Raw genomic sequence first — 27,788 nt, forward strand, 5'->3', positions numbered from 1 at the left:
GTTGGGTGTGCTATTTACACATTGGCTGTGTACAGGGAAAGTGATCGGTAAGCTGCTCTGACAGCTGATGCTTAAAGTTAGAGAGGGAGATATAAGACTCCAGCTTCAGAGATTTTTGCAATTCATTTCAGTCATTGGCAGCAGAGAACTGGAAGGAAAGGCGGCCAAAGGTGCTACGGGTGGGTGTTGCTATGGTGACCAGTGAGCTGAGATAAGGCAGGGCTTTACCTAGCAAAGACTTATAGATGACCTGGAGCCAGTGGGTTTGGCGACGGATATGTAGTGATGACCAGCCAACGAGAGCATACAGGTCGCAGTGGTGGGTAGTATATGGGGTTTTGCTGACAAAACGGATGGCACTGTGATAGACTACATCCAGTTTGCTGAGTAGAGTGTTGGGGCTATTTTGTAAATGACATCGTCGAAGTCAAGGATCAGTAGGATAGTCAGTTTTACGAGGGTATGTTTGGCAGCATGGGTGAAGGAGGCTTTGTTGCGATATAGGAAGCCGATTCTAGATTTCATTTTGGAACTTCTTCTGAAAAAGTGTGGGAGCATTACCTGGTGAAAATCTCAGATCTATAATTTTGCTAGCGAAATTAGCAGGATCAACCTTTAAACTCGGTGTTTACGTCTTTCTCTGCATATTGATGTTCGCACCGATAGCTACCGTTCCCTTCCTGTCATCATCATCCTCGTCACGGGAGACCTACAAGAGTGATGATGCCCGGGGGAGAAAGCCTCTTGTCGTCACGTTAACCGGGTGACCTGTAGTGGACAAATGGTAGAATAACACATTTGATTACCAGGGCCGAAGAACACAGCAAAAAATACATACATCCAATTACTACAAATTATTTTCATCTGGCAATTGAAAGTATGATATTTTATTTCCCATGAAGACAAATGAGTTCCACTGAGACACAGTACAGCTTTATTTAAGTCAAACTTCAGGCATGTCTGAACTCCTCAGCTCCAACTCAACCTCACAACCTCATTTAGAATGAAAAGACAGAATCAATTGTTTGAAATAAAAAGACAGTCATGTACAAAAAGAGTGTCATCCTCACAGTCACACATATTTAGAAGCAACATTTTACAGGCAATAGCACGCCACAGTAACATGATCCTATGCAAGTTCAATGCAATCTATGTACAAGTCTTAACATTATGCAATATAACACAGGCTGCTGAACAGTAAAATAATATGGTAACTTTTTGTTCATCCAATTTTTCATTGAAGCAACATCGAGAGATGGGTACGACCAGAGCCATATATTTAGGAGTTGGGACACTGAGGTTTCTGCATTATGATGCATTTTACATGACACAACAATATTCTATGGCAGCCATAAACAATGCTATGTAACTGAATGTCTAGAATTAGAACAATAATAAACATTTTAAAAGTTGGCCCAACTCTCTAAAATATATGGCTTTGGGTACGACCCCAGCAGATTCACCAGAGCACTTTCACTACATTACTGTGGTGAAATTAGTTCTTCTGAAATCACTGTTCCTCCTAATATCTGGGAGAGCATGTCAATCACATGTAATGACAGAAATAACAACTAGTATTGCACAAAATAAACAATAACTGAAAGGTGTAGAACAGAAACATATGACTCAGAGAGGGCCACTTTCAAAGTCTGTGTTGGATAATACTTTGATAGCTTAATCTTCGTAACCCTACTGTCTGACATCCCTTTCAGTGAGAACCAACTGTCTTTCCTAAAGTATGGCCACTATATGATCATGTATAAACATGGGTCAAATCGATAATGTCGGTGACAAACAGAATGACAACCTGCAACACACACTCAGACTATACTAGGCTGAATGATGTGTTCAAGTTCAACTGGCATAAAGTGAGTAAGTTCAAAAGGAGGTGCAAAAAATAAGGGTTATTTGGTTTGGCCTTGATAATCTCTGTGCGATACCAAGAGGATAAAAAGACAATACAATGACATAAAAGAGCATTAACATGTGGTTGTTTTTAACATAATAAAGTAGCTTCAAAAATGCATACAAAAGATATCCCCAACAGATAAAAGAACAGATTCAGAACAGATTTGCGCTTCTTTCAGAATGGAAGGGGTGTTTTGCAGGGGAAGGGGTAGTTTGCAGTTTGCAGTTCTACACAAATTGCTGGTGTGTGTTGGGGTGAGTGTACAATGGTCTGGTTTACATGTTCACTTAGTGACGGTTAGAGAAGGTTAGAGACTAGTGACTCCTGTACAGGATCTGAAATTTGTCTGAATAGGCCGAATATCTATCATCTACCATGTCAAATCAGTTATCAGTAAAATACTCATGAAGTTCTTGAACACATTGCACTGTAGTACAAAACATGAACAAATACAAAAATAAAGAATGTAAAGAAAGAAAGAAATATATTTCAAGTTTTAAAAGTTTGTTAAAAATATGGAAAAGTGCATTGATGCACCCCATACTGCGCTGTGCGGACCAGTACTGAAATGATCTAAATCGAACACCTATCTGAAAAAAAAAACGATAATTTGGCAGGTTTGAGAGCAGTATGTCTATTAAAGTGTTAGTTTACCCTAAAATCTAATTTGATAGACGTTTCCATACTTCCACTTAAGTCTAACTGAGTCCATATTCCATTCTGTCGAGTTTAACCTGGTTTATGCATTAGGAGAATTCAGCATGCTTCAATTCGAAATGAATAGAAGATTTTGGCACAATCTAATTTATATTTTGTTAAGACAGACGTTGAATGTGGACAGCTTGACACTAAACAACAGAGGTATAGAAACGTTTGACAAACTTTTTGGGTGAGCTATCGTTTTACGGGCATAATCATAATCAGTCGGTAACGTACCAGAGAAGAGAAAGCACAGGCTCAGACTAATCTTGTAGTTTTATCATGATAATGCGAGTTTAGGCTGAATGAAGTGCTCGGTTACTTCACATCACAATTTTCACTTGCTTTTAACTGCTTCAACATCAGTAAAGAGTCACAACACAGCCAGCCTGGCATATGAGCAGCTGTTAAACATTGTGGAATCATTACACTAATAGAAAACATGGTAAATGTATTAGACAACTACACACAGAATCATCAATTGTAAAGCTCCCTATTGTTTCATAGTATATGTTACTTAATACTTTGGGAGGGAGCGATTTTCCAATAGGTGTTTTTGATACATAAATCAACTAGTATAAAAATGGTGTGATATAATTGTAAAAATCTGTCATAGGAGGATGAGAGATTAAAAACACTTTACATAATACATGTATATGTTTGTAGAATATGATATTTTCATTGTACCAATTTGTGGAGATGCACACAGTCATACAAAAAGTGAAAATAAATACCCACTGAATGTACTTAACACCTTGAATTAAGATGAGGGCGTTAGTCGTTCTACTAGGGCAAAGAATAGAAAGTGTGGACGGCAGTAACTTGTGTCAGAGAACGTTTTCAGTCTCTCAAAGATATTTGGATCATGTCGTTGGACCTATAGCAGAAGTTACAATACAGTTTAAAATTCCAACATTACTACAGAAAAGAGGTATCCATTTCAAGCATGTACAATGTCATATGTTCTACTATATACATGTATGTTATGACGTACCTAAAGTATGTAGCAATAAATGGTGAAAGTGCTTTAAAAAGGTTTAGCAGAACAATTTAAAACAAAACATTTGAGTGCACAGTACAGTACACACACCATCACTTACATTACTGCACACAAGGCCAATGAACAGCCACCTATCTGTCAGGTCAGTGTATTGGAAATAAGAATCCCTCTAGGCGGGCTGCAGTACTGTGTACAAACAGACTGGGATCATATCTGTATAATACTCACTTAGGAGGAAATCATCACCAAACGTAAGCTGCTTAACCTCTCAATTTTAATGAAATGCAACTTCCTCTCCTAAACTGCCTTTCTATTTCTGTTTCCATAGATATACAGTGAAGGGGGCTGTGGATAACACTGATGTCTCCCCTCTTCTTCTGTGGTTTACAATAGGAGCCAATTATGTACACAATGGAGAGTGAGACTGGGGAACTGGCGAATGGATCTTACATGTAATGATGATGTGATGTCATACCATTACACTATAAGCCATTATAATTCACCTTATTAGAAGGACTATATTCACAAGGAGATCTGCTCATTGCTAAACACCTAAACAAACAAACAATAATACACCACTCACCGAGATGAAGTGAGATAATCTGTCTGTAAACATTAACAAACATATACATATATATATATATATATATATATATTTATATTCATCTATACTCATAAGTATATCAAAAACCGGTATAAGGAATGTCGGAATGTAGTGTGTAGTCCTGAAAATTGCACAAATCTGATTTTCTTCTCGTTGTGAAAGGAGAGCTAGATAGGGATAATAGATCATGTTTGGAGTGATGAGGGTTGCAGAGGAGTGTTGGGCCTGGCTCTGCTGTCTCATCAACACACAGCAAAGCCTTCTAAGGGTGTGAAACGGCACCTGGCCTCTGGCAACGGGCGCCAAACAACCCCAGCTCACAGGAAGTAAACAAAGAGAAAAGCAGCATGATGGAGGGAGGTTTACACCCACTCTTCTTCCCCCTCACTGAGTTATTCAAAGTGCTGATTAACCAAGAACATAAGAACACTAACTGAGTTTCCACGCCTCTAGAAATGACAGAATCATGAAGTGTTGAAACTGAAACACTGGGTGTTTGGGGTGATGTCAGCGGCCGGAGAGAAAGGCAGGGCTATGGGCACACCTCTCCATCTCCCCTTGCCCTCTCCTCCACTCCCCCTATCCTTAAACACAGAGGAGCTCTGCTCCGATCTCTGATATAGAACAACTCTCACCGCTCACATCAGCCCATGGGAATCTCAAGTGTAACTGGTGGCTGCAGTTCTGGTCTATCTCACCTGAGGGCACATCTCTAATCACACCCTATTCCATAAAGGTATAGTGCTACATTTCTAGTGCACTATATAGGAATTAGGGTGCTATTTGAGACAGCTTCACTCTCAGTCCTACTGGCTGTGCTCCTCCTCAGGGTCCTGTGGCTCCTCTTTGACGCTGACCGTGCCAGGGGGGTGTGTGTGAGTGTGTGCAGGGTTGATGTTGGGGCCCAGGGGACTGAGGGGGTTGTGGTTGGAGCAGCAGGGGCGGCCCTCTAGGGTAGAGGGGCTGAGAGCCCCCCCCTCATGTTCCCGGCAGAAGGAGCGAGGGCAGAAGTCACAGAGGGATGAGGCTAGGACACCACACACACTGCAGTCATGCCATGGGCACTCCCAACGGCCTAAACACACAAAGAAAAGGTTACTACTGACTTATAGACACACACACACACACACACACACACACACACACACACACACACACACACACACACACACACACACACACACACACACACACACACACACACACACACACACACACACACACACACACACAGAGAGAGAGAGACAGACAGAGGGTGCGTACCATATGGAGGTTTGGTGAGGTTGAGACACAGCAGGTGGTAAGCTTTAGGACAGTCCTTCTTGTCACACATGACCAGCTCTCCTCCCTCTCCACAGCAGAAACAGATGTACTCATGTGTGTGTTTCCCCTCCGGTCGCAGCTTACGCTTCTTGGGCTTCAGTTTAGCGTTCCTCGCCTTCTCCTCCTTCTCCATCACCACCGCACTCTGATGGACAGACAGAAAAACAACGTTGTTTAACAATCCGCTCAGAGTGGACATTCTGAAAAATGACCTAGTTAAAGCTGAGAGAGAGGAGTTATCAGCCCTACTAGGCCAGCTTTTATATCACCAGACTAACCCTTTAGGTGTTCTCCGTGATTGAATGTAGACCCTGCCACATACATCTAGTGTCTGAGCCGTTGAATTGCGACGGCTCAGACACGAGACGTATGTGGCAGGGTCTACAGTCAATCACGGATTACAAAAAGGAAACCAGCCCCAACGCGGATATCGACGTCTTGCTCCCAGACAAATGAAACAACTTCTTTGCTCGCTTTGAGGACAATACAGTGCCACGGCCCGCTACCAAAGCCCGTGGGCTCTCTTTCACCGTGGCCAACATGAGTAAAACATTTAAACGTATTAACCCTTGCAAGGCTGCCAGCCCAGATGGCATCCCCAGCCGTGTCATCAGAGTATGCACAGACCAGCTGGCTGGTGTGTTTACGGACATATTCAATCAATCCCTTTCCCAGTCTGTTGTCCCCACATGCTTCAAGATGGCTACCATTGTTCCTGTTCCCAAGAAAGCTAAGGTAACTGAACTAAATGACTATCGCCCGTAGCACTCACTTCTGTCATCATAAAGTGCTTTGAGAGACTAGTCAAGGACCACATCACCTCTACCTTACCTGATACCCTAGACCCACTCCAATTTGCTTACCGCCCCAATAGGTCCACAGACGACGCAATCGCCACCACACTGCACACTGCCCTATCCCATCTAGACAAGGGGAATACCTATGTAAATATGCTGGACTACAGCGCAGCATTTAACACCATAGTACCCTCCAAACTCATCATTAAACTCGAGGCCCTGGGTCTCGACCCCGCCCTGTGCAACTGGGTCCTGGACTTTCTGACGGTCCGCCCCCAGGTGGTGAAGGTAGGAAACAACATCTCCACCCCGCTGATCCTCAACACTGGTGCCCCACAAGGGTGCGTTCTCAGCCCTCTCCTGTACGCCCTGTTCACCCACGACTGCGTGGCCATGCACGCCTCCAACTCAATCATCAAGTTTGCAGACGACACTACAATGGTAGGCTTGATTACCAACAACGACGAGACGGCCTACAGGGAGGAGGTGAGGGCCCTCGGAGTGTGGTGTCAGGAAAATAACCTCTCACTCAACGTCAACAAAACAAAGAAGATGATTGTGGACTTCGGGAAACAGCAAAGGGAGCACCCCTCTATCCACATTGATGGTACAGTAGTGGAGAAGGTGGAAAGTTTTAAGTTCCTGGGCGTACACATCACAGACAATCTGAAATGGTGCACCCACACAGACAGTGTGGTGAAGAATGCGCAACAGCGCCTCTTCAACCTCAGGAGGCTGAAAAACCCTGACAAACTTTTACAGGTGCACAATCGAGAGCATCCTGTCTGACTGTATCACCGCCTGGTACGGCAACTGCACCGCCCTCAACCGCAAGGCTCTCCAGAGGGTAGTGCGGTCTGCACAACGCATCACCGGGGGCAAGCTACCTGACCTCCAGGACACCTACACCACCCGATGTCACAGGAAGGCTAAAAAGATCATCAAGGACAACAACACCCGAGCCACTGCCTGTTCACCCCGCTATCATCCAGAAGGCGAGGTCAGTACAGGTGCATCAAAGCTGGGACCAAGAGACTGAAAAACAGCTTCTATCTCAAGGCCATCAGACTGTTAAACAGCCATCACTAACATAGAGAGGCTGCTGCCAACATACAGACTCAAATCTCTGGCCACTTTAATAAATTGATTTAATAAAGGTATCACTAGTCACTTTAAATAACGCCACTTTAATAATGTTTACATATCCTACATTACTCATCTCATATGTATATACTGTATTATATATCATCTACTGCATCTTGCCTATGCCGCACAGCCATAGCTCATCCATATAGTTACAGTGGGGCAAAAAAGTATTTAGTCAGCCACCAATTGTGCAAGTTCTCCCACTTAAAAAGATGAGAGAGGCCTGTAATTTTCATCATAGGTACACTTCAACTATGACAGACAAAATGAGAAAAAAAAATCCAGAAAATCACATTGTAGGATTTTTAATGAATTTATTTGCAAATTATGGTGGAAAATAAGTATTTGGTCAATAACAAAAGTTTATCTCAATACTTTGTTATATACCCTTTGTTGGCAATGACAGAGGTCAAACGTTTTCTGTACGTCGTCTTCACAAGGTTTTCATACACTGTTGCTGGTATTTTGGCCCATTCCTCCATGCAGATCTCCTCTAGAGCAGTGATGTTTTGGGGCTGTTGCTGGGCAACACAGACTTTCAACTACCTCCAAAAGATTTCTATGGGGTTGAGATCTGGAGACTGGCTAGGCCACTCCAGGACCATGAAATGCTTCTTACGAAGCCACTCCTTCGTTGCCCGGGCGGTGTGTTTGGGATCATTGTCATGCTGAAAGACCCAGCCACGATTCATCTTCAATGCCCTTGCTGATGGAAGGAGGTTTTCACTCAAAATCTCACGATACATGGCCCCATTCATTCTTTCCTTTACACGGATCAATCGTCCTGGTCCCTTTACAGAAAAACAGCCCCAAAGCATGATGTTTCCACCCCCATGCTTCACAGTAGGTATGGTGTTCTTTGGATGCAACTCAGCATTCTTTGTCCTCCAAACACGACGAGTTGAGTTTTTACCAAAAAGTTATATTTTGGTTTCATCTGACCATATGACATTCTCCCAATCTTCTTCTGGATCATCCAAATGCTCTCTAGCAAACTTCAGACGGGCCTGGACATGTACTGGCTTAAGCAGGGGGACACGTCTGGCACTGCAGGATTTGAGTCCCTGGCGGCGTAGTGTGTTACTGATGGTAGGCTTTGTTACTTTGGTCCCAGCTCTCTGCAGGTCATTCACTAGGTCCCCCCGTGTGGTTCTGGGATTTTTGCTCACCGTTCTTGTGATCATTTTGACCCCACCGGATGAGATCTTGCGTGGAGCCCCAGATCGAGGGAGATTATCAGTGGTCTTGTATGTCTTCCATTTCCTAATAATTGCTCCCACAGCTGATTTCTTCAAACCAAGCTGCTTACCTATTGCAGATTCAGTCTTCCCAGCCTTGTGCAGGTCTACAATTTTGTTTCTGGTGTCCTTTGACAGCTCTTTGGTCTTGGCCATAGTGGAGTTTGGAGTGTGACTGTTTGAGGTTGTGGACAGGTGTCTTTTATACTGATAACAAGTTCAAACAGGTGCCATTAATACAGGTAACGAGTGGAGGACAGAGGAGCGTCTTAAAGAAGAAGTTACAGGTCTGTGAGAGACAGAAATTTTGCTTGTTTGTAGGTGACCAAATACTTATTTTCCACCATAATTTGCAAATAAATTCATTAAAAATCCTACAATGTGATTTTCTGGATTTTTTCTCTCATTTTGTCTGTCATAGTTGAAGTGTACCTATGATGAAAATTACAGGCCTCTCTCATCTTTTTAAGTGGGAGAACTTGCACAATTGGTGGCTGACTAAATACTTTTTTGCCCCACTGTATATGTACATATTCTTATTCATCCCTTTACATTTGTGCGTATAACGTAGTCGTTGTGAATTTGTTAAGATTACTTGTTAAATATTACTGCACCGTCGGAACTAGAAGCACAAACATTTCGCTACACTCGCATTAACATCTGCTAACCATGTGTATGTGACCAATAAAATTTTATTTGATTTCGACAACATGGCAGACAAACCATGGACAGAAGGGATCTGTTAAGGTGAGACATCAGTAACATGTTACTTGATTCCTACATGATGCTGTCATAATGAGAATGTGGGTTTGTCCCATACCGTAGGCCGCACCCCCAGGAAGCCAGAGCAGTTCTCAGCACCACAGTGGCACGACGACCTTCTGTTACCCATAAGGTCCAGATTATAGTTAAACGTCAGCTCAGTGCCTGCAGAACACACACACAGACTATTATAGTTAAACGTCAGCTCAGTGCCTGCAGAACACACACACAGACTATTATAGTTAAACGTCAGCTCAGTGCCTGCAGAACACACACAGACTATTATAGTTAAACGTCAGCTCAGTGCCTGCAGAACACACACACAGACTATTATAGTTAAACGTCAGCTCAGTGCCTGCAGAACACACACACAGACTATTATAGTTAAACGTCAGCTCAGTGCCTGCAGAACACACACACAGACTATTATAGTTAAACGTCAGCTCAGTGCCTGCAGAACACACACAAAGACTATTATAGTTAAACGTCAGCTCAGTGCCTGCAGAACACACACACAGACTATTATAGTTAAACGTCAGCTCAGTGCCTGCAGAACACACACACAGACTATTATAGTTAAACGTCAGCTCAGTGCCTGCAGAACACACACACAGACTATTATAGTTAAACGTCAGCTCAGTGCCTGCAGAACACACACACAGACTATTATAGTTAAACGTCAGCTCAGTGCCTGCAGAACACACACACAGACTATTATAGTTAAACGTCAGCTCAGTGCCTGCAGAACACACACACAGACTATTATAGTTAAACGTCAGCTCAGTGCCTGCAGAACACACACACAGACTATTATAGTTAAACGTCAGCTCAGTGCCTGCAGAACACACACACAGACTATTATAGTTAAACGTCAGCTCAGTGCCTGCAGAACACACACACAGACTATTATAGTTAAACGTCAGCTCAGTGCCTGCAGAACACACACACAGACTATTATAGTTAAACGTCAGCTCAATGCCTGCAGAACACACACACAGACTATTATAGTTAAACGTCAGCTCAGTGCCTGCAGAACACACACACAGACTATTATAGTTAAACGTCAGCTCAGTGCCTGCAGAACACACACACAGACTATTATAGTTAAACGTCAGCTCAGTGCCTGCAGAACACACACACAGACTATTATAGTTAAACGTCAGCTCAGTGCCTGCAGAACACACACACAGACTATTATAGTTAAACGTCAGCTCAGTGCCTGCAGGAGACAGGAGATCGATCAGAGAGATCAATCAACAAAGATACAGAACGTGTGTGTGCTGCTCTCCTCACCAGCCTCCATGTCACACAGGGTGAAGAGGCCTATGCGTATGTCTCCGTTGACAGTCCATTTCTGTGTCTCACAGTTGGGGCTGCAGCTGTGGTTAATGAAGCGAGAGGAGTTCCCTTTGGGCCCGGCATCTATCACCCGGTCCTGAAGAACACACACGCACACACACACAGGCAGTTAGACATATACACACCGTTAGACCCCCCCACACACAGCCAAGAGACGCACACTACTGAACAGCGAGAGAGACAAATAGCTTAACAGATTCATACACATACTATGTATTACCGGTCATGAGGTGGAGATGTCAATTAAAGGAGCCCATTTCAGACTACTGGGACACAGTCTAAAATGTCATTACCTTGGTGAGAGTGAGCATGTAGAAGTCGGTCACGTGGTTCTCATGAGCGCGTTTGATTCGCTGCTGGCACTCCTCTGAATCGATCACCTCTCCCACGTACTCTGTCACAAAATCTCCCTGCGGAAGAGGCACAGAGCACATACAAAACACAATACACATCAATACTTACAACAAAGCACACCTGTGGTGTTATTAATAATCATCTCTGAGCTACACATAACACAGGCTCGGTTCCATTTTGGTCTTTAGCCCCGTTCCCTAAGCCCTCAGCCTGTTCACAGATCTGAAAGGTTTGGATAGGTTCAAACAATATGACAGGCTAGGTGGAACCCTCACAATGCTGCTAATGCCAGTCAATTTCAAAGGACACCTAAAGTGTTAGGGTCTAGGGATAGAAATATAACCAGGCCCCACACTACGTCCACCCCAGTGACACCTCACTCACCTTCCTGAGGGCCTGGTTGGTCTTGAGGCCCCAGCCGCAACCCTCTGTCTTAATGACTTCTGTCTCAGAGTACAGACGCTTCGAGAAGCATTGGTTCTCACAGCTATCACCTGCTGGACACACCTAGAACAGGAAAACAGGGCTGAATAGGGCTGCACACGCAAACACACACACACACACACACAAACACACACACACACCAACCTGTGAGTGACACTCATACTGCAGCATGCGGTTGAGACATTGGGAGTCCAGGCTGCAGGGGTGTTGGTCTGTGGGCTTACAGTTGCATCGTGGGATTTCTGACAGGTCGGCTATGTGCACCTGCACCTTTCCCACTGGCTTGTTGGACTGAGAGAGACATGACAACAATGTCACAATGAGATATAAAGAGGTCTCATTCAGCTCATTACATTTTGTTCGGCAAAGCAAGACTATATATGGCAGAAGATTTGTAGGGCAGGGTATGTGTTTGTAGGGCAGGGTATGTATTTGTAGGGCAGGGTATGTGTTTGTAGGGCAGGGTATGTGTTTGTAGGGCAGGGTATGTGTTTGTAGGGCAGGGTATGTGTTTGTAGGGCAGGGTATGTATTTGTAGGGCAGGGTATGTGTTTGTAGGGCAGGGTATGTGTTTGTAGGGCAGGGTATGTGTTTGTAGGGCAGGGTATGTGTTTGTAGGGCAGGGTATGTATTTGTAGGGCAGGGTATGTGTTTGTAGGGCAGGGGTGTATTTGTAGGGCAGGGTATGTGTTTGTAGGGCAGGGTATGTGTTTGTAGGGCAGGGTATGTGTTTGTAGGGCAGGGTATGTGTTTGTAGGGCAGGGTATGTGTTTGTAGGGCAGGGTATGTGTTTGTAGGGCAGGGTATGTGTTTGTAGGGCAGGGGTGTAACACAGGAGGTTGGTGGCACCTTAATTGGGGAAGACGAGCTCGTGGTTGTGGCTGGAGCGGAATCAGAGGAATGATATCAAATAGATCATACACATGGTTTGATGCAATTCCATTTGCTCCGTTCCAGCCATTATTATGAGCCGTCCTCCCCTCAGCAGCCTCCACTGGGGTGTATATAGTATGACTGGATGTATTACCTTGATGAACTTGTATGGTGAGGGTTTGCGTGAGTTGCGTTCCTGCTCCAGGGCCTCCCTACTCTCCCTCTGAGCCTTGAGCTCCTGGAACCTGCGAGCAGCCTCCTCCAGAGCTGACACACACAGAAGGGATGGATTTACACGGTGCCTGTCTCACACACTCAGGGTCAAGGCACTATCATTTCACTCAAGAACCAATAGTCCATTTCATAGTTTCCCTTGACGATTCCCAATCTATTGTAGCACAGAGTACAGAGCCCAAGGTGGCCTCACCTTTCTTGAAGGTCTTGTTGATGTTGATTTGGCCAGTGACAGGGGTCTTGTCGTTCTCCACGTAGGGGAACACACGGCCCTGGTTGATCCAGTAGTAGTCATGGGAACCAAAGAAGAAGACGGGGAATTCTCCGATGTCGTGACGGAGCGTCTGGATGTTGGGAGGCACCAGGCGAGGGTTACAGATCTCCGCTGGCCACCACCTGACGGGGAGAGACAGGGGACAGCATGGAAGATCAGGAAAGAAAGAATGTTACCAGTCCAGAAGTTACAGCTAGCTATAAGTGGCGGTGGGGGGGGGGGGGGGGGGGGGGGGGGGGGCGCAAGGTACGGCCCGCTGGGCACTTCAATCTGGCCCGCGAGACATTAATACCAATTTCTTTTTTTGCCCTTTTTTCTCCCCAATTTCATGGTATCCAATTAGTAGTTACAGTTTTGTCTCATCGCTGCAACTCCCGTAAGGACTCGGGAGAGGTGAAGGTCGAGAGCCGTGTGTCCTCCGAAACACGACCAGGCCAAGCCGCACTGCCTCTTGACACAATGCCCGCTTAACCTGGAAGCCAGCCGCACCAATGTGTTGGAGGAAACACAGTACACCTGGTGACCGGGTCAGCGTGCACTGCGCCCGGCCCGCCACAGGAGTCGCTAGAGCACGATGGGACAAGGATATATCGGCCTGCCAAAACCTCTCCTAACCCGGACAACGCTGGGCCAATTGTGCGCCGCCTCATGAGTCTCCCAGTCATGGTCAGGTGTGACACAGCCTGGGATCAAACCCGGGTCTGTAGTGACACCTCAAGCACTGCGATGCAGTTCCTTAGACTGCTGCGCCACTCGGGAGGCCCCCACAAATACATTTTAACAAAAATGCGTCCCTCCGTTGAATTTCAAAATCCCAATGTGGCCCTCGAGCCAAAAAGTTTGCACACTCCTACTCTAGACAGACTGGTTGCCTCCCACAATGTACCAATGCTCCAGCTTACACGTCTGTAGAAGTTCCGGCATCAGTTGGGACAGAGAGGACGAGTCGGAAATGGGAACATTTGATGTTTATCCATTACATTTTTGGGAGCATATGCAAGTATCTTCATTTATTTTTTTACATATGTTTACTATACCATTAGTAACCTCCTCTCCAACATATTTTAGGTATGCGTCAACTCATGCTGCTAACCTGTAGTTTCCCAGTTTGACCCAGACGATCTGTTTGTAGTGGGGTTTCTTTCCTGCCCTACACTCCCTGCAGGACCACGCCCCCTCTGGCATCTCCATCTCCAAACACTCTGGGTGGAACGACGCCGGGCACAATGCACAGCACAGCAGCTTCTCTCCTGCAGGTGTGTGTGTGTTTGTGTAGAGAGAGAAAAGAGCAGCACAGGGTTAGAGAATGTACTTCCACACCTGGGCACTAGGGGCCACCACACTCTAAGCCTCATCCTTAGGCATGCCAATCATTCAACCACTTCACTTTACACTGTGAGCAATGCTTTGCCCAAGTAAGTAATATAGTCTTCCAGAGAACTAGGTGGAGCCATTGTGACATTGCATCCGCTCGTTTCATGTGTATGAGAAGTGGCTAAGGATAGATATCTCTTGAGTCTTTCCCAAACGAGTCACATTGTTAGAATAATTTCTAACTCCCACAATATAATAAAGATTGCTTTATGTAGATGAAAACTATGCTGTTGTGGACACCATTTTGATAAGAGAAAGCAGTGTTGACAATGCTGAGGTCCTCTGCTTTTACCTCAGCAGTCAGTCATTGATGGTGTAATGGAATGTCTGACAGGCAGGTTTAGAGTACAAGGCCCATTGTACAATCACAACACATGCTATAGCACCCATGATAATAATACATCTGTAAATAAACCATAAATCACAAACAAACTATTACCAAAACAACAGAACGGCACAAAGCTGCCATGCACTCCTGCTTGTAAAGGGGGATGTTTCTATTCCCTGCACCACTGTACTCCACATAGTCTTGGATGGAATCTCATTTAAACAGCATGTGGTTGTGAATGTGTTTTAAATGTCAAATGGGTAATATCGTTGATGAGTAATAATCACATTATATGACAACTAGAAGGAAGACTGTCAGCATTTTATTCAAACATTGATTTCTTCATCGAATTGATGTGCTTGTGAGGAATAGTATAACTGCTATGAGCTATAACCTATCACAATCAATATTTCTTGGAATAATTAACTCCTTAACAAAGCAAAACCTCAAAACGAGACAGCAAACATCCAAGACAGATCGCAGTAAAGTGAGAGCAGCAGATAAATGAGGGACAATTATTTTCATTCAAAAACAGAACTTAGCAGTCATCAAAATAACACCATTAGATTTAGTCTTTCAGATGACGACAGGATCAAAGTGCTAAAGCAAAGAAGTTGTGTTCCTCCAGCAGCAACAAGCCCTCAGACAGACAGGTCGTAAAATAACCGTATTTGTGACTTCAGCAGCAACAAGCCCTCAGACAGACAGGGCGTAAAATAACCGTGATTGTGACTTCAGCAGCAACAAGCCCTCAGACAGACAGGGCGTAAAATAACCGTGTTTGTGACTTCAGCAGCAACAAGCCCTCAGACAGACAGGGCGTAAAATAACCGTGATTGTGACTTCAGCAGCAACAAGCCCTCAGACAGACAGGGCGTAAAATAACCGTGTTTGTGACTTCAGCAGCAACAAGCCCTCAGACAGACAGGGCGTAAAATAACCGTGATTGTGACTTCAGCAGCAACAAGCCCTCAGACAGACAGGGCGTAAAATAACCGTGTTTGTGACTTCAGCAGCAACAAGCCCTCAGACAGACAGGGCGTAAAATAACCGTGTTTGTGACTTCAGCAGCAACAAGCCCTCAGACAGACAGGGCGTAAAATAACCGTGTTTGTGACTTCAGCAGCAACAAGCCCCTTACAGGATGTACAATAACCCAGTGAGACAGGTCATCACCCTTCCAAATGATGATGATGAAATGGGATGATGTTATGTTACAGTGTGCTATGGTCCGCTTGTACAGATTCTATTTTGGGTTTGTGCAAAGTGCCTCATTCCACCGTTTCACAGAGACGAGCTTAATGTCTGTAACACTTTGTTAACGTGGTTCCTGTTGAACCTGTGCATGTTAGGCTCCCTGACAGGTTATTTTAAGCCCTGTTGTAGCATTAATAGCAGCAGATTGTCTGTTCACACTTTAGAGACAGAACCAAGCAATAAAGAGGAATAACAAATCAAATGTGGGAAGTCTAGACACATTCAAAACACACATACTAACATACATACACACGCACCAGTAGGAAAAGGGAGAGAGAGTAAAACAGTTCTGTTACCTTTCCCAATATTCTTTTTGGTAGCTGTCCAAGAAGAGGGAATCATAGGTAATTTCAACTCAGCACGATTTGACTCAGTCAGAAGGTAGTGGGACTTATAGGCATATGAACTTAATATGATGTCAGTAAGGTCCTGCACTAACAGTCCTACACAAGACACACAGGAAGAGATGGGGTGAGCCGCAATCAGACTACAGTACCCATGATTCCACAGGAAAGAAAGAACACATACGCTGTTAGAACACATAAACGAGAGAAAAAAACGGAGTAATAAGTTAAATGAAAGAGTCGTCCAAACAGAATACTGTAGATATACAGTGCACTTCACTTATAAAAAATTGAGAATCAACTGCTTTTAGTAACCATGGGGACAAATGTCACTAATACATTCACAAACAGGCAAATGCATCATAAGTGAAGGCTTAATGACATTTTTTCCAAACACAGACAGAGCTCAGTGGACCAGTACTCTCCCCCTCCTGCTGCTATGGTGTATCTGAGTTCAGCTAAGCCTCTGTGGTCTCAGCGAGAGCATCACACATCAATTATCTCTATGGGAATAAATAAAGTGTTATAGAGTTGAATGATTAGAGAAGAGGGGATCAGAGTCAGAGAGAGAGACAGAGGGTCACAATTGGCTGGCCATGATCACAGGAACCAACGTGAATGGAAGCTCTGGCTAACCCTGAGAGGAACAGAAGGAGTTGGTTAAGTTGTAGCTATGGCTCTATTCACTCAAACGCTTGCCTAAGGGGCAGGACAAAGCAACATCCCTCTCCCCTGCTGTCCTCCAGAGCCAAGCACTATGAAGCCACGGGGCTGAATCTGGAAGCTTCCCTTAAAGAGACAGTGGGTCAGGGGCCCTGGTCAATAGTAATGGACTATATAGTGAATAGGATGCCATTTGGGACACAGAAAAAGGTGAGTGAGTCAGGGTGGGTACCCCTACAGGAGGTCTAAAGTGGAAGATAGATCTTACCTCGGGCACAGAGGAAGCACCAGGTCACGTTGACGGGTGAGGAGAGGAGGCCGTTCCTCTTGGTGATGCCATGGCTGCTGCAGATCATGATGTGGTGGGTGAGGACCACACTGCCCGCTGCCACGCAGCTGTCCCCTGTGTGGTACGCCACCGGGCAGCGCAGACAACGCATCATACGTCCTAGGGAGAGGGGAGGAAGGGAGGGAGAGAGAATAACACTAACAGTATTTGAGGGATTTTTTAAAAGCTTAACGTGGCTTCCGTTCCTCTCCTTCATCTAGACCAGTGTTCTGCCCCCTACCTTTGGCAGCTTGGTGCAGGTCTCTCTCCAGGCAGCAGGTGGTGCAGGTATGTTGGGGGCAGTGGAACCCCCCGCCAGTACCCCCTCCCACAGTGCCAGGGAGTTTGTGCACGCAGTCATCATGGTAATATCGCCCGCAGCCAACCACAGAGCAGCGCAACACCTCCCCTCCCCCCGTCTTACAGCTGAAACACGAGTGAGAGCCTAGAGAGGAGGGAGGGGGCAGAGAGAGGAAGGGAGAGCGTGTGTGTCAGAGACAAAGGTTCCTCCATCAGAGAAATCTCTCAATGTTAATTAGGCTGCCGGGCTGAAATCACACATAGATTTGTCTGTACGGTCATTTGCATAATCAGGGCTTGAGCAGTATTTTCTCTGTTCACACTCATGGCTTCATTAGCATTCACAAAGTAGAAGGATGTGTCTTGGAATAACTTGAATAATCCTTTCAGCCATTTCAGCCTAAATGAGACTGTAAAGATGAAAGGAGCAATCAAAGAGAACTTGTCTAATGGTTGTGCAGGTCAAGTAATGATTAGGATGTAAATGCATAGTGTATACGTTGTGACATCGTGTCGTGTCTCACCGTTTCTACATTCCAGACAGGTAAATGTGCCCTCAGGTAGGAAGGTGAGGCCCAGGCACTCCAGATGGAACAGCCGACAGCAGTCCCCCTCACACGACACCAGACCCTCTCCATACACCTCACAGATCTAGAGGAAGAGTTATCACCAACGGGGTATAAAACCTTTTTTTTGTATCAGCTATTTAAAAAGACACAGAGAGCAGAGAGAGAAAAGTAGGAAGAAAGACAGACAATAGGACAAGGGCTGGGACAGGAGACCTCTTGGCCTACCTGGCAGACAGTGTCTCTCTTGGCCTACCTGGCAGACAGTGTCTCTCTTGGCCTACCTGGCAGACAGTGTCCCTCTTGGCCTACCTGGCAGACAGTGTCTCTCTTGGCCTACCTGGCAGACAGTGTCTCTCTTGGCCTACCTGGCAGACAGTGTCTCTCTTGGCCTACCTGGCAGACAGTGTCTCTCTTGGCTGTGCTGCTTCCTTGTCTGGACAGACTGGAATCCACTGACTGGCTGTCTGACGCGTCGGCATCTACTGCTGCTGGGCTGTCCAAACTCTTCCCAAACAGACTCTACATAGGAGAGAGAGCATGAGTGAGTGAGTGTGTGTCTATCTGTCTGTGTGTGTGTTTGCATGTGTGTGTCTGTTTACCTGGGGGTCGTTGAGGCCTCTAGAGTCAGAGTCGGATGTGTCTCTGTACTGAGAGGAGGCCATCTCTACGTCTGTGGAGGCTCTGCTGCGTTTCTTCAGAGGCTTACAGGCATCCGAGATCTCACTGGCTCCTACACACCACACCACACGTTAACACACACCTCCACAACACTGCTTCCCCCAACACGTTAAACAAAGCCAGTATGCTTAGAGCAGGATGGGAAAGAGAGTCATAGGACAGAGCTGGAGTCTCTACCTTTCTGTGAGCCTGTTCTCAGAGTGGTCTCAGGAGCCATCTCAGCCTGCAGGGAGACAGAGAAAGCGAGAGAGGGATGTTGAATATCTTTATGTTGTATTGTAATCCTCCTCTAGAGAACAGAGTGAAATAACATGCTACACTACAGAGGGGAACAGAACAGTAGGTGGTAGCAGCAGGTTGGTACCTGTTCCTTTTTGGTCTTCTTCTTGGGAACGGCCTCACAGCCTTTCTCTGACTCAGATCTGCTCCTCACTGACCTACGCTGCTGCTTACGCTCCTGAGAACCTACAGGAAGGAGACACCTGGTTAAACACCTGGTTAAAGGTCTGATCTGTGGGGAACATATTGGGGAACATATTCACACCAACACAATATTTACATATTCCAGCAGCCAGAAAACGTCCAAACACATGTGCATACACACGCATGCACAAACACTGCTGTAGAAGTGTTATGTACCTGGTGGGGTGCTCTGCTGAGACCCAGGAGAGGAGGTGTGCTGTGCTGCTTCCTGGTCACTTCTCTTCTCCTCCTTCTCCTTTCTCTCCTCATCACCCTCTTCCTCTGGACTGGGTTCTGGCTTAACTCTACAGCCCTGCTGGAGAGAAAAAAAACTCCACTTAGAAATAAATGCTTCAATTCAGTTTAGAGCGACAACAACTTTTAACATCATTGTCAACTAGGATGTCTAGACAAATAGAGAGCACCCACCTCTGCTGAAAAAGATCCCAGATCGGCCTGCCGGCCCTCTCCGTCCTCCCTCTCCACCTCTCTCTCCCTCTGTGGTGAGGGCAGGGACTTCCTTTTTAGCAGAGGCCACATTTGGTCACACTTGGTGATCTTTACATTTAGTTTCTTCATTGTGATGGAGAGAGGCAGCAGCTTCCTGGCAGCGGCTGTCTTCCAGGCCCGTACCGGGGCACAGGACTCCTGGGTTCCCCGTGCTTCAGACTGGGTCTTCCGGGCTGGGGGGATGGGCTGTCCAGGGTCCCCGCGCTGGTCCTTTTCTCCCTCCGAGGTTTTGAGGTCGGCTGGGTTGTCTGCATTAGGAACACTACACTGCCTACGAGGCTGTCTTCTGGCTGGCTCCGCCCGGTCCGGTGATGTCACTGCTCCTTCTTCTTTCTTACTGGTTGAGCTGGAGGAGCTTTGGGTGCGGCTGGCAGCCCTGACAGGGGTCTTCTTGGTGGGCGGGGGGGCGTTGGGGTCGGGGTCGACATAGATGAAGGTATAGTTGTCGATGCGTTCCTGCTGCGTCATCAGGAAGGCGTCCTCTGCATGGCCGACGCCCACCTCCCACTGAGCACGCTCTCTCTGGGGGAAGGGCTTCATCAGCTGACACACACATACATACATACAATTTACATTACATTGTAGTCATTTTGGAAGACGCTCTTATCCAGTCAGTGCATTCAACTAAGATTAGTATGAAAACAAAACTACATAATCAGAGTTATTAAAAGTAGACTCTTCTTACACTACTTCACCAAAAGTATGTGGACACCTGCCTATCGAACATCTCATTCCAAAATCATGGGCCTTAATATGGAGTTGATCCCCCCTTTTCTGCTATAACAGCCTCCACTCTTCTGAAGGCTTTCCACTAGATGGTGGAACATTGCTGCGGGGACTTTCTTCCATTCAGTTACAAGAGCTTAAGTGAGGTCAGGCACTGATGTTGGACGATTAGGCCTGTCTCGCTGTCGGCGTTCCAATTCATCCCAAAGGTGCTCGATGATGTTGAGGTCAGAGCTCTGTGCAGGCCAGTCAAGTTCTTCCACACCGATCTTGACAAACTATGTATTTTTGTTTATTAAACGGTAAGCAAAAACATTGAATTTGGTCATATCCGCATATGACCAAATTCAATGTTTTTGCTTACCGTTTAATAAACAAAAATACAAAATAAATGTGCCTTGCGGAAAGTATTCAGACCCCTTAACTATTTCACAATTTTGTTGTTACAGACTTATTCTAAAATGGATTAAATCGTTTTTTCCCCTTATCAGTCTACACACCATAATGACAAAGCAAAAACAGTTTTTTATAAATGTTAGCAAATTTATAAAAAATAATAAACTGAAATATCACATTTACATAAGTATTCAGACCCTTTACTTTTTTGAAGCACCCTTGGCAGCGATTACCGCCTTGAGTCTTCTTGGGTATGACGCTACAAACTTGGCACACCGGTATTTGGGGAGTTTCTCCCATTCTTCTCTGCAGATCCTCTCAAGCTCTGTCAGGTTGGATGGGGAGAGTCATTGCACAGCTATTTTAGGGTCACTTCAGAGATGTTCGATTGGGTTCAAGTCCGGGCTCTGGCTGAGCCACTCAAGGACATTCAGAGACTTGTCCTGAAGCCACTCTTGTGTTGTATTGGCTGTGTGCTTAGGGTCTTGACCTGTTGGAAGGTGAACCTTCGCCCCAGTCTGAGGTCCTAAGTGATCTGGAGCAGGTTTTCAACAAGGATCTCTCTGTACTTCATCTTTCCTTCGATACTGACTAGTCTCCCAGTCCCTGCCCCTGAAAAATATCCCCTCAGCATGATGCTGTCACCACCATGTGTCACCGTAGGGATAGTGCCAGGTTTCCTCCAGACTTCCTCGGCTTGGCACTCAGGCCAAGGATTTCAGTCTTAGTTTCATCAGACCAGAGAATCTTGTTTATCGTGGTTTGAGAGTCTTTTAGGTGCCTTTTGGCAAAGTCCAAGCGGGCTGTCATGTGCCTTTTACTGAGGAGTGGCTTCCGTCTGGCCACTTTACCATTAAGGCCTGATTGGTGGAGTGCTGCAGAGATGGTTGTCCTTCTGGAAGGTTCTCTCATCTCCACAGAGGAACTCTGGAGCTCTGTCAAAGTAACCATCGGGTTCTTGGTCACCTCCCTGACCAATGCCATTCTCCCGATTGCTCAGTTTGGCCGGGTGGCCAAGAGTCTTGGTGGTTCCAAACTACTTCCATTTAAGAATGATGGAGGCCACTGTGTTCTTGGGGACCTTCAATGCTGCAGAATTGTTTTTGTACCCTTCCACAGATCTGTGCCTTGACACAATCATGTGTCGGAGCACTAAGGACCATTCCTTCAACCTCATGGCTTGGTTTTTGCTCTGACATGCACTGTTAACTGTGGGTCCTTATATAGACTGGTGTGTGCCTTTCCAAATCATGTCCAATCAATTGAATTTACCACAGGTGGACTCCAATCAAGTTGTAGAAATACCTAAAGGATGATCAATGGAAACAGGATGCTCAGTCTCATAGCAAAGGGTCTGAATACTTATGTACATAGGTACTGATTTTTATTTTTAATAGATTTACAAACATATCTAAAAACCTGTTGGGATATACCTATGGGGTATTTTGTGTAGATTGATGAGGAAACATATTTATTTAGCCCATGTTAGAATAAGGCTGTAACGTAACAAAATGTGGAAAAAGTCAAGGGGTCTGAATCCTTTCCGAATGCACTGTATATTGATTGACACACTCCACTTAACAAAACCATTGCCAAATAATTTCCTGTCACCTGCTTTTATAGTGAGCCTTGAGGTGGTACCACCCAGCACATCTAGAAGGGAGTGGATTTTATTCTGAACCCCTCTCTTGAGATGACGTAGAGCAGGGTTCCCCAACTGGCGACCCACGTGACACTTGGCCCGCGGGTGATTTTATTTGGCACCCCAAGTTTGTTTAGCAAAAAATATATATTTTTATATTTATAAGAAATATATTTATTTATTTATTTTTATTTCTGGGCACAAAATACTGTAAAAACACCAGCAAATCAGCTCCAAGTGATTTTATTTTGGAAATCTGTTCCAAAGTATTCCCATGCATAGAGATATATGTGATCTTATACAAATGCAAGCAAGTTTTGAAATGATTATGTTTTATCCGCTCAAGAAAAGATCGGCCCACAGTTGAATCTATTTGATGATCCCTGAAGAGAGGCACCTTCTCAAGATTTCAATGGTAGAGTTGGACCGCTAGGAGCAAAAAGAGCTAGATTTACTACTAAAAGACCAAAATATATCACTGTCAAAATGATGACCAGAATTTACATGTTTAACAATAACTAAGTCTAAAACATCTAGTTTTCGATTCTTTTTTTCTCTTCTTCATTAAAGTTACTCTTTAAACCAGTGTCCAGAGTGTGAGGAGGGTATACTTGTCAGGCCATGCAGTGCTGTGTCTCTACCTTGTGTCTCTCTGCTGTCTTGGTGGTCTTGCGTAGAGTCTCAGCCTGCAGCTCATCAAACTGGTGTTCTCCCTGGTACATGACCACTCTCTTCTCATGGACCCAGGCCCGCTCTGCCACACTGCCAAAGAACTGCACATGGTACTCTCTGTGACCTGGAGGGCCAGGAGGGACACAGGCAGACAGCAGTTAGAGGCTTTTAAACAGTTATGTCTATAAGTGCTGTACTGGAGTGCCAAGTCTCGGTCCAAAAGGCTTCTCAACAGCTTCTACCCCCAAGCCATAAGACTCCTGAACAGCTAATCAAATGGCTACCCAGACTATTTGCATTGCCCCCCCGCCTTTACGCTGCTGCTATTCTGTTTATTATCTATGCAGTCACTTTAACTCTACCTACATGCACATATTACCTCGACTAACCAGTGCCCCCCGCACATTGACTCTTTACCGGTACCCCAGGTATATAGCCTTGCTATAGTTATTTTACTGCTGCTCTTTAATTATTTGTTACTTTTATTTCTTTTTTTTTTTTACTTATCTATTTTTTACTTAACACGTATTTTTCTTAAAACTGCATTGTTGGTTCAGGGCTTGTAAGTAAGCATTTCACTGTTGTATTTGGCGCTTGAGACAAATGAAATTTGATTCGATTTTAATTTGGAAAAAAGTATACACATTTTATGCTCCATGACATGCTCCATGACAGCAGTGTGTGTGTGTGTGTGTGTGTGTGTGTTTGTTCACCTCGGGTGTTGATGCGTGTGTGGACGTTCATCTGGGGGTCACAGGAGACCATGCAGGGCCACCAGGGGTAGGTACCCACTTTGGCCCACACCAGGTCCCCCACCTCGTGGTTCTTATAGCAACCTGTACCTGTTATCACTGTAGGGTACTGCTTCTGGACCTACAGTACAGGAGGGAGAGAAAACACATACACTCAATTAACAACAGGAAGTCATGATTTAAAAGAATCAGATGGGTGTATGCAATTGTCCACTAATCCCTTATTTTCAGATGTCTGAAACTGTTGAAACAGTTACTCTTTGAGTACTGAATAGTGAATTAATCGCACTGGATGACCTCAACCAACAGAGAAGGCGCAAACCAACACTTGCCTTAGGTGCCTTGGGATCTGCTTTGATGGGGGTCTTCTGTGGCTTCTCAGTCTGCCCCACAGGCAGCTCCCGTGGCTGGGTCTGGGTCTGGGCCTGGGTGTGGGTCTGGATGTCCCTGGCCTGCCCTATAGTTCCCCCCTGTGGCTGCTCCTGGTCTTGCTCCTGCCCTTCTTCTTGCTCCAGCAGACTGGCTGTATTTTTCCTATTCTCCTTCTTCGTCTCGTGTCTGCTGTGGGTCTGGGAGTCCTCGCTGGCCTGGGACTCCTGCAGCAGGTCTCCACACAGCGCAGACTCAAACAGCTCTCTCCCGTTCTGGTACGTCTTTATGATCTTCAGTTTGATCTCTGGAGAGCTGGTCTTCTTCAGGATCCCGCTGGAGGGAGCAGGGGGGGTGTGAGGGGGATGTGAGGAGGAGGTGCTGTCCAGGAGGGAGGGGGGAGGGCTGGTGGAGGGCAAGAGTAACGGGGGAGGAGTGGGGAGAACGTGGGACATGAGGTGAGGTGGTGGGGGGAGGTGGTGTTGGGAGGGCAGGGGCAGAGGGCTGTGAGGGTAGGGATGTGGGTGAGGTTGAGGGTGGTAGTGATGAGGATGGTGATAATGAGGGTGATGGAGGTGGAGGTGGGGGTGTGGGTGGTGTGAAGGTGGAGGAGACAGAGGGGAGCAGGGTCTCTCTTGGAGGACAGGTGCCCTCAGGACCGTTCCCTCCCCAGGCATGAGGCAGTGCTCTCCGTAGCCCCGGATGGCCCCATAGCCGTTGGCCGAGCCGTTGGGAAACTGGGGGTACATGGAGAACTTGGCCTGGGGCTCGTACAGCCCCAGCCCAGGAGGGTAACCGTTGGAGACTGGGGGCATGTCCTCGGAGGCCGAGGGCGGGTAGGAGAACTCTGCTTCCAGGGCAGTGTCGTAGGAGGGGCCTCCGCCCTCATCGCTACCGGTGTCGTAGGCGCCCTCCTGACGGATGTTGGCTGAGTCAATGAGCTGAGGGGGTTGCTGAATTGTATTTCCCATGATCCCTTGCATGAAAGAAAAGGAGAAATCCATTGTTGTGCTCCTGCATCCTTAACTGTCCTGTTCTCTGGCTGGACCTGGAAGAGGACAGACACATAGGAGAGGGCTTGATATATTGATATGGGTTGATATGACGTTAGAAAGGATGTGACTGAAAGAACAATCAGATCTACTACTGTGCATCTATCTTTTTTAATCAAGGGTAAGAAATGTTTATCAATCATTCCAGGTAGAGAAATAATGTGATTTACAGTATAACGAGATAACAGAACTGTCTATATATCTAATCTAATCCTACTGGTAAGGAAAGGCACAGACTGTTCTGATGAGAACTGGTGCGATATTCTTTCGATGCATCAAATAATAAAACTGATCTAAATGTTTTCATGCTTGAAATCGCTTTCCCATAATAAGACCTAAGAGCTCCCTGCACAGTGTGCACTGAATTAACAAAAATATGTCTGCTGAACGCTTTGCTTTCCCCCATCATTTTAAAGGCTGGCCTCTAATTAACTTTAATGTTATAAAGTTGTTATTAGTGTCCTAATCTTAAACACTATTAGTGTCCTGATACTCAACTGGTAAATGTTCACGTACAGATAGATTACCAAAATAATAAAAATGTAGATCAAGATCATCACGCTATGAGATATACGTTTTGGGAAACACTGACTGAATGAGCTAGGCTGCCATAGTCTCAGGGGCCACAGTAACTCTGTGTAATGTCTGTATAATATGAGAGATCCCTGCCAGTAGTGGAGACATCAGAGCCAACCTTTGAGTGCCAAAGAATGCAACTCATCACTCAAACAGCACAGGCACAATTAGCAGTTCTGAACGACTCATAATGATTGCACGGTAGTAGGCAATGTTGTGGTTATTTAAGTTAACCGTTGTTGTAGTTATGGTAGTTTTTCTGACCTTGTGACCTGATCAGGAAAAACCCTCTTATGATTGCCTATACAGTCAGAGTGATAGCCTACAGTTTAGGGCACAGAGTTTTTCCTGGTCAGTTCAAGCAGTATAAATAGACTGTGTGTACCTAATAAATGCCTTTGTTTTTGCCTCTGCCAAAATATGAGAAATCCTTAATTTCACTTCTAAAAAAAATAATATTGTTTGATCTCAAACCACCATGAATAAATGCAATGTACTATTAATGTGTAGGCAGGACCTACACATTTCATTCAGTCAAACAGCTCTAGATGTGAAAGCATAGCCTAGATGGCCAAGCTCCCATGCCCTGGGTGAGACAGAAGTACAGGGATAATACAGTGATAATTACAGTAATAATACATTGATTCCGAAATTGAACAGTTAAATAAAGTGTCATAACGTTGTTACATGCACAAAATAACCTTGAATCAATGTGTCCTTTTTTGGTGTCGACTAAACCTGGATTTGATTGAGATAAAGCAGCCTTTATTGCCATTCACAAGGTGATATAAGGGGAAATTCATTCTCATTAATATGTATCACAGCTACTACTGCTGGATGAGAATATAAAGTAATGTAGATCACGCAGTCCAGCTTTGTATACACGAGTTGATACACTGTAACACTGGGGTCACTTTATTGAAGAAAACGACGCGCACACAGACTGAAATATTGTTACATTGTACTGAGTGATTGAACTGCATCATTAGCAGCCGTGCTGTGCACTGTTCTGCTGCGATGTTTTTATCTAGCTAGCGTAGTTAGCTCTCATGAACACTGGCAAATGAAATATCGTGTCAATATAAAAACACGTATCTAAAGCCGAGACGATGTTCTTGCATTCTGACACGTCCGCAATGTTTACTCATGTATGTTGACATTTCAATACGACGCGGAAGACTAGAAACAAGATGGCAAAGGAAGCTATACATTGTTGCCAATATGGCTGCCTTTGCCCCTTTAAATCAAATTGTCTATCGTGATAACACCTCCATCATTCGTTTGAAGAAAATGTTGAAATATAAACCTAAATCCACACGGCGAAAACCTTTGCTAAATGCACAGTTAGGATGTCAGCAAGCTGTTTATCAATGAGAAAGATTATGAGAACGGAGAACGATAGATGCTGTGAGAGTCGCGAGATGTATTAAAATAAAATGTCAATACCTTCAGCGTGTCCCATTCTAAACACATACACCAGATATCTGCGCTTCCTTGTGCAAATTACAAAAAGGGATAAAATAAAAAATCTTGGGAAAATATTAGAATGCAGGCCTCTCCGTTTCTAACGCAATTCATTAATAGGGGCAATTTACGGTCACTGCTCGGTCTCCATGTCTTGTCTATTTGCTGTAGAACCTAAGGCCTAGTATTTTGCGGAATCTTGGTGGGAATGATCTCGCCCCCTTATGTATTTTCATTTTACTGGCTCCCTCTTCCTTCAGCTGTAACAAAAGCACCCTGCTTTGGGCCTTGTCTGTCTCGCTCAGCGCCA

The 27,788-nt window shown here is 45.3% G+C and overlaps 1 protein-coding gene across 1 annotated transcript; it reads right to left on the minus strand.

The window, feature by feature from the left end:
* Positions 1–911: 911 nt before the first annotated feature.
* LOC120063245 (histone-lysine N-methyltransferase NSD3-like) lies at positions 912–27,763 on the minus strand. Its single transcript, XM_039013491.1, has 23 exons — positions 27,461–27,763; positions 24,350–25,434; positions 23,979–24,138; positions 23,235–23,389; positions 19,749–20,372; positions 19,497–19,635; positions 19,222–19,322; positions 19,035–19,080; positions 18,779–18,909; positions 18,573–18,698; positions 18,135–18,261; positions 17,552–17,755; positions 17,251–17,430; positions 14,110–14,266; positions 12,936–13,138; positions 12,663–12,775; positions 11,780–11,926; positions 11,576–11,698; positions 11,131–11,247; positions 10,772–10,913; positions 9,537–9,643; positions 5,476–5,680; positions 912–5,287 (listed from the first exon to the last, which is right to left on the minus strand). The coding sequence occupies exons 2-23, from the start codon at positions 25,388–25,390 to the stop codon at positions 5,019–5,021; spliced, it is 4,617 nt and encodes a 1,538-aa protein (XP_038869419.1). The 5' UTR covers positions 25,391–25,434; positions 27,461–27,763; the 3' UTR covers positions 912–5,018.
* Between the last annotated feature and the right edge of the window lie 25 nt (positions 27,764–27,788).

Source organism: Salvelinus namaycush, chromosome 18 (genome assembly GCF_016432855.1).
Source record: "Salvelinus namaycush isolate Seneca chromosome 18, SaNama_1.0, whole genome shotgun sequence".
In the NCBI taxonomy this organism is placed as follows: domain Eukaryota; kingdom Metazoa; phylum Chordata; class Actinopteri; order Salmoniformes; family Salmonidae; genus Salvelinus; species Salvelinus namaycush.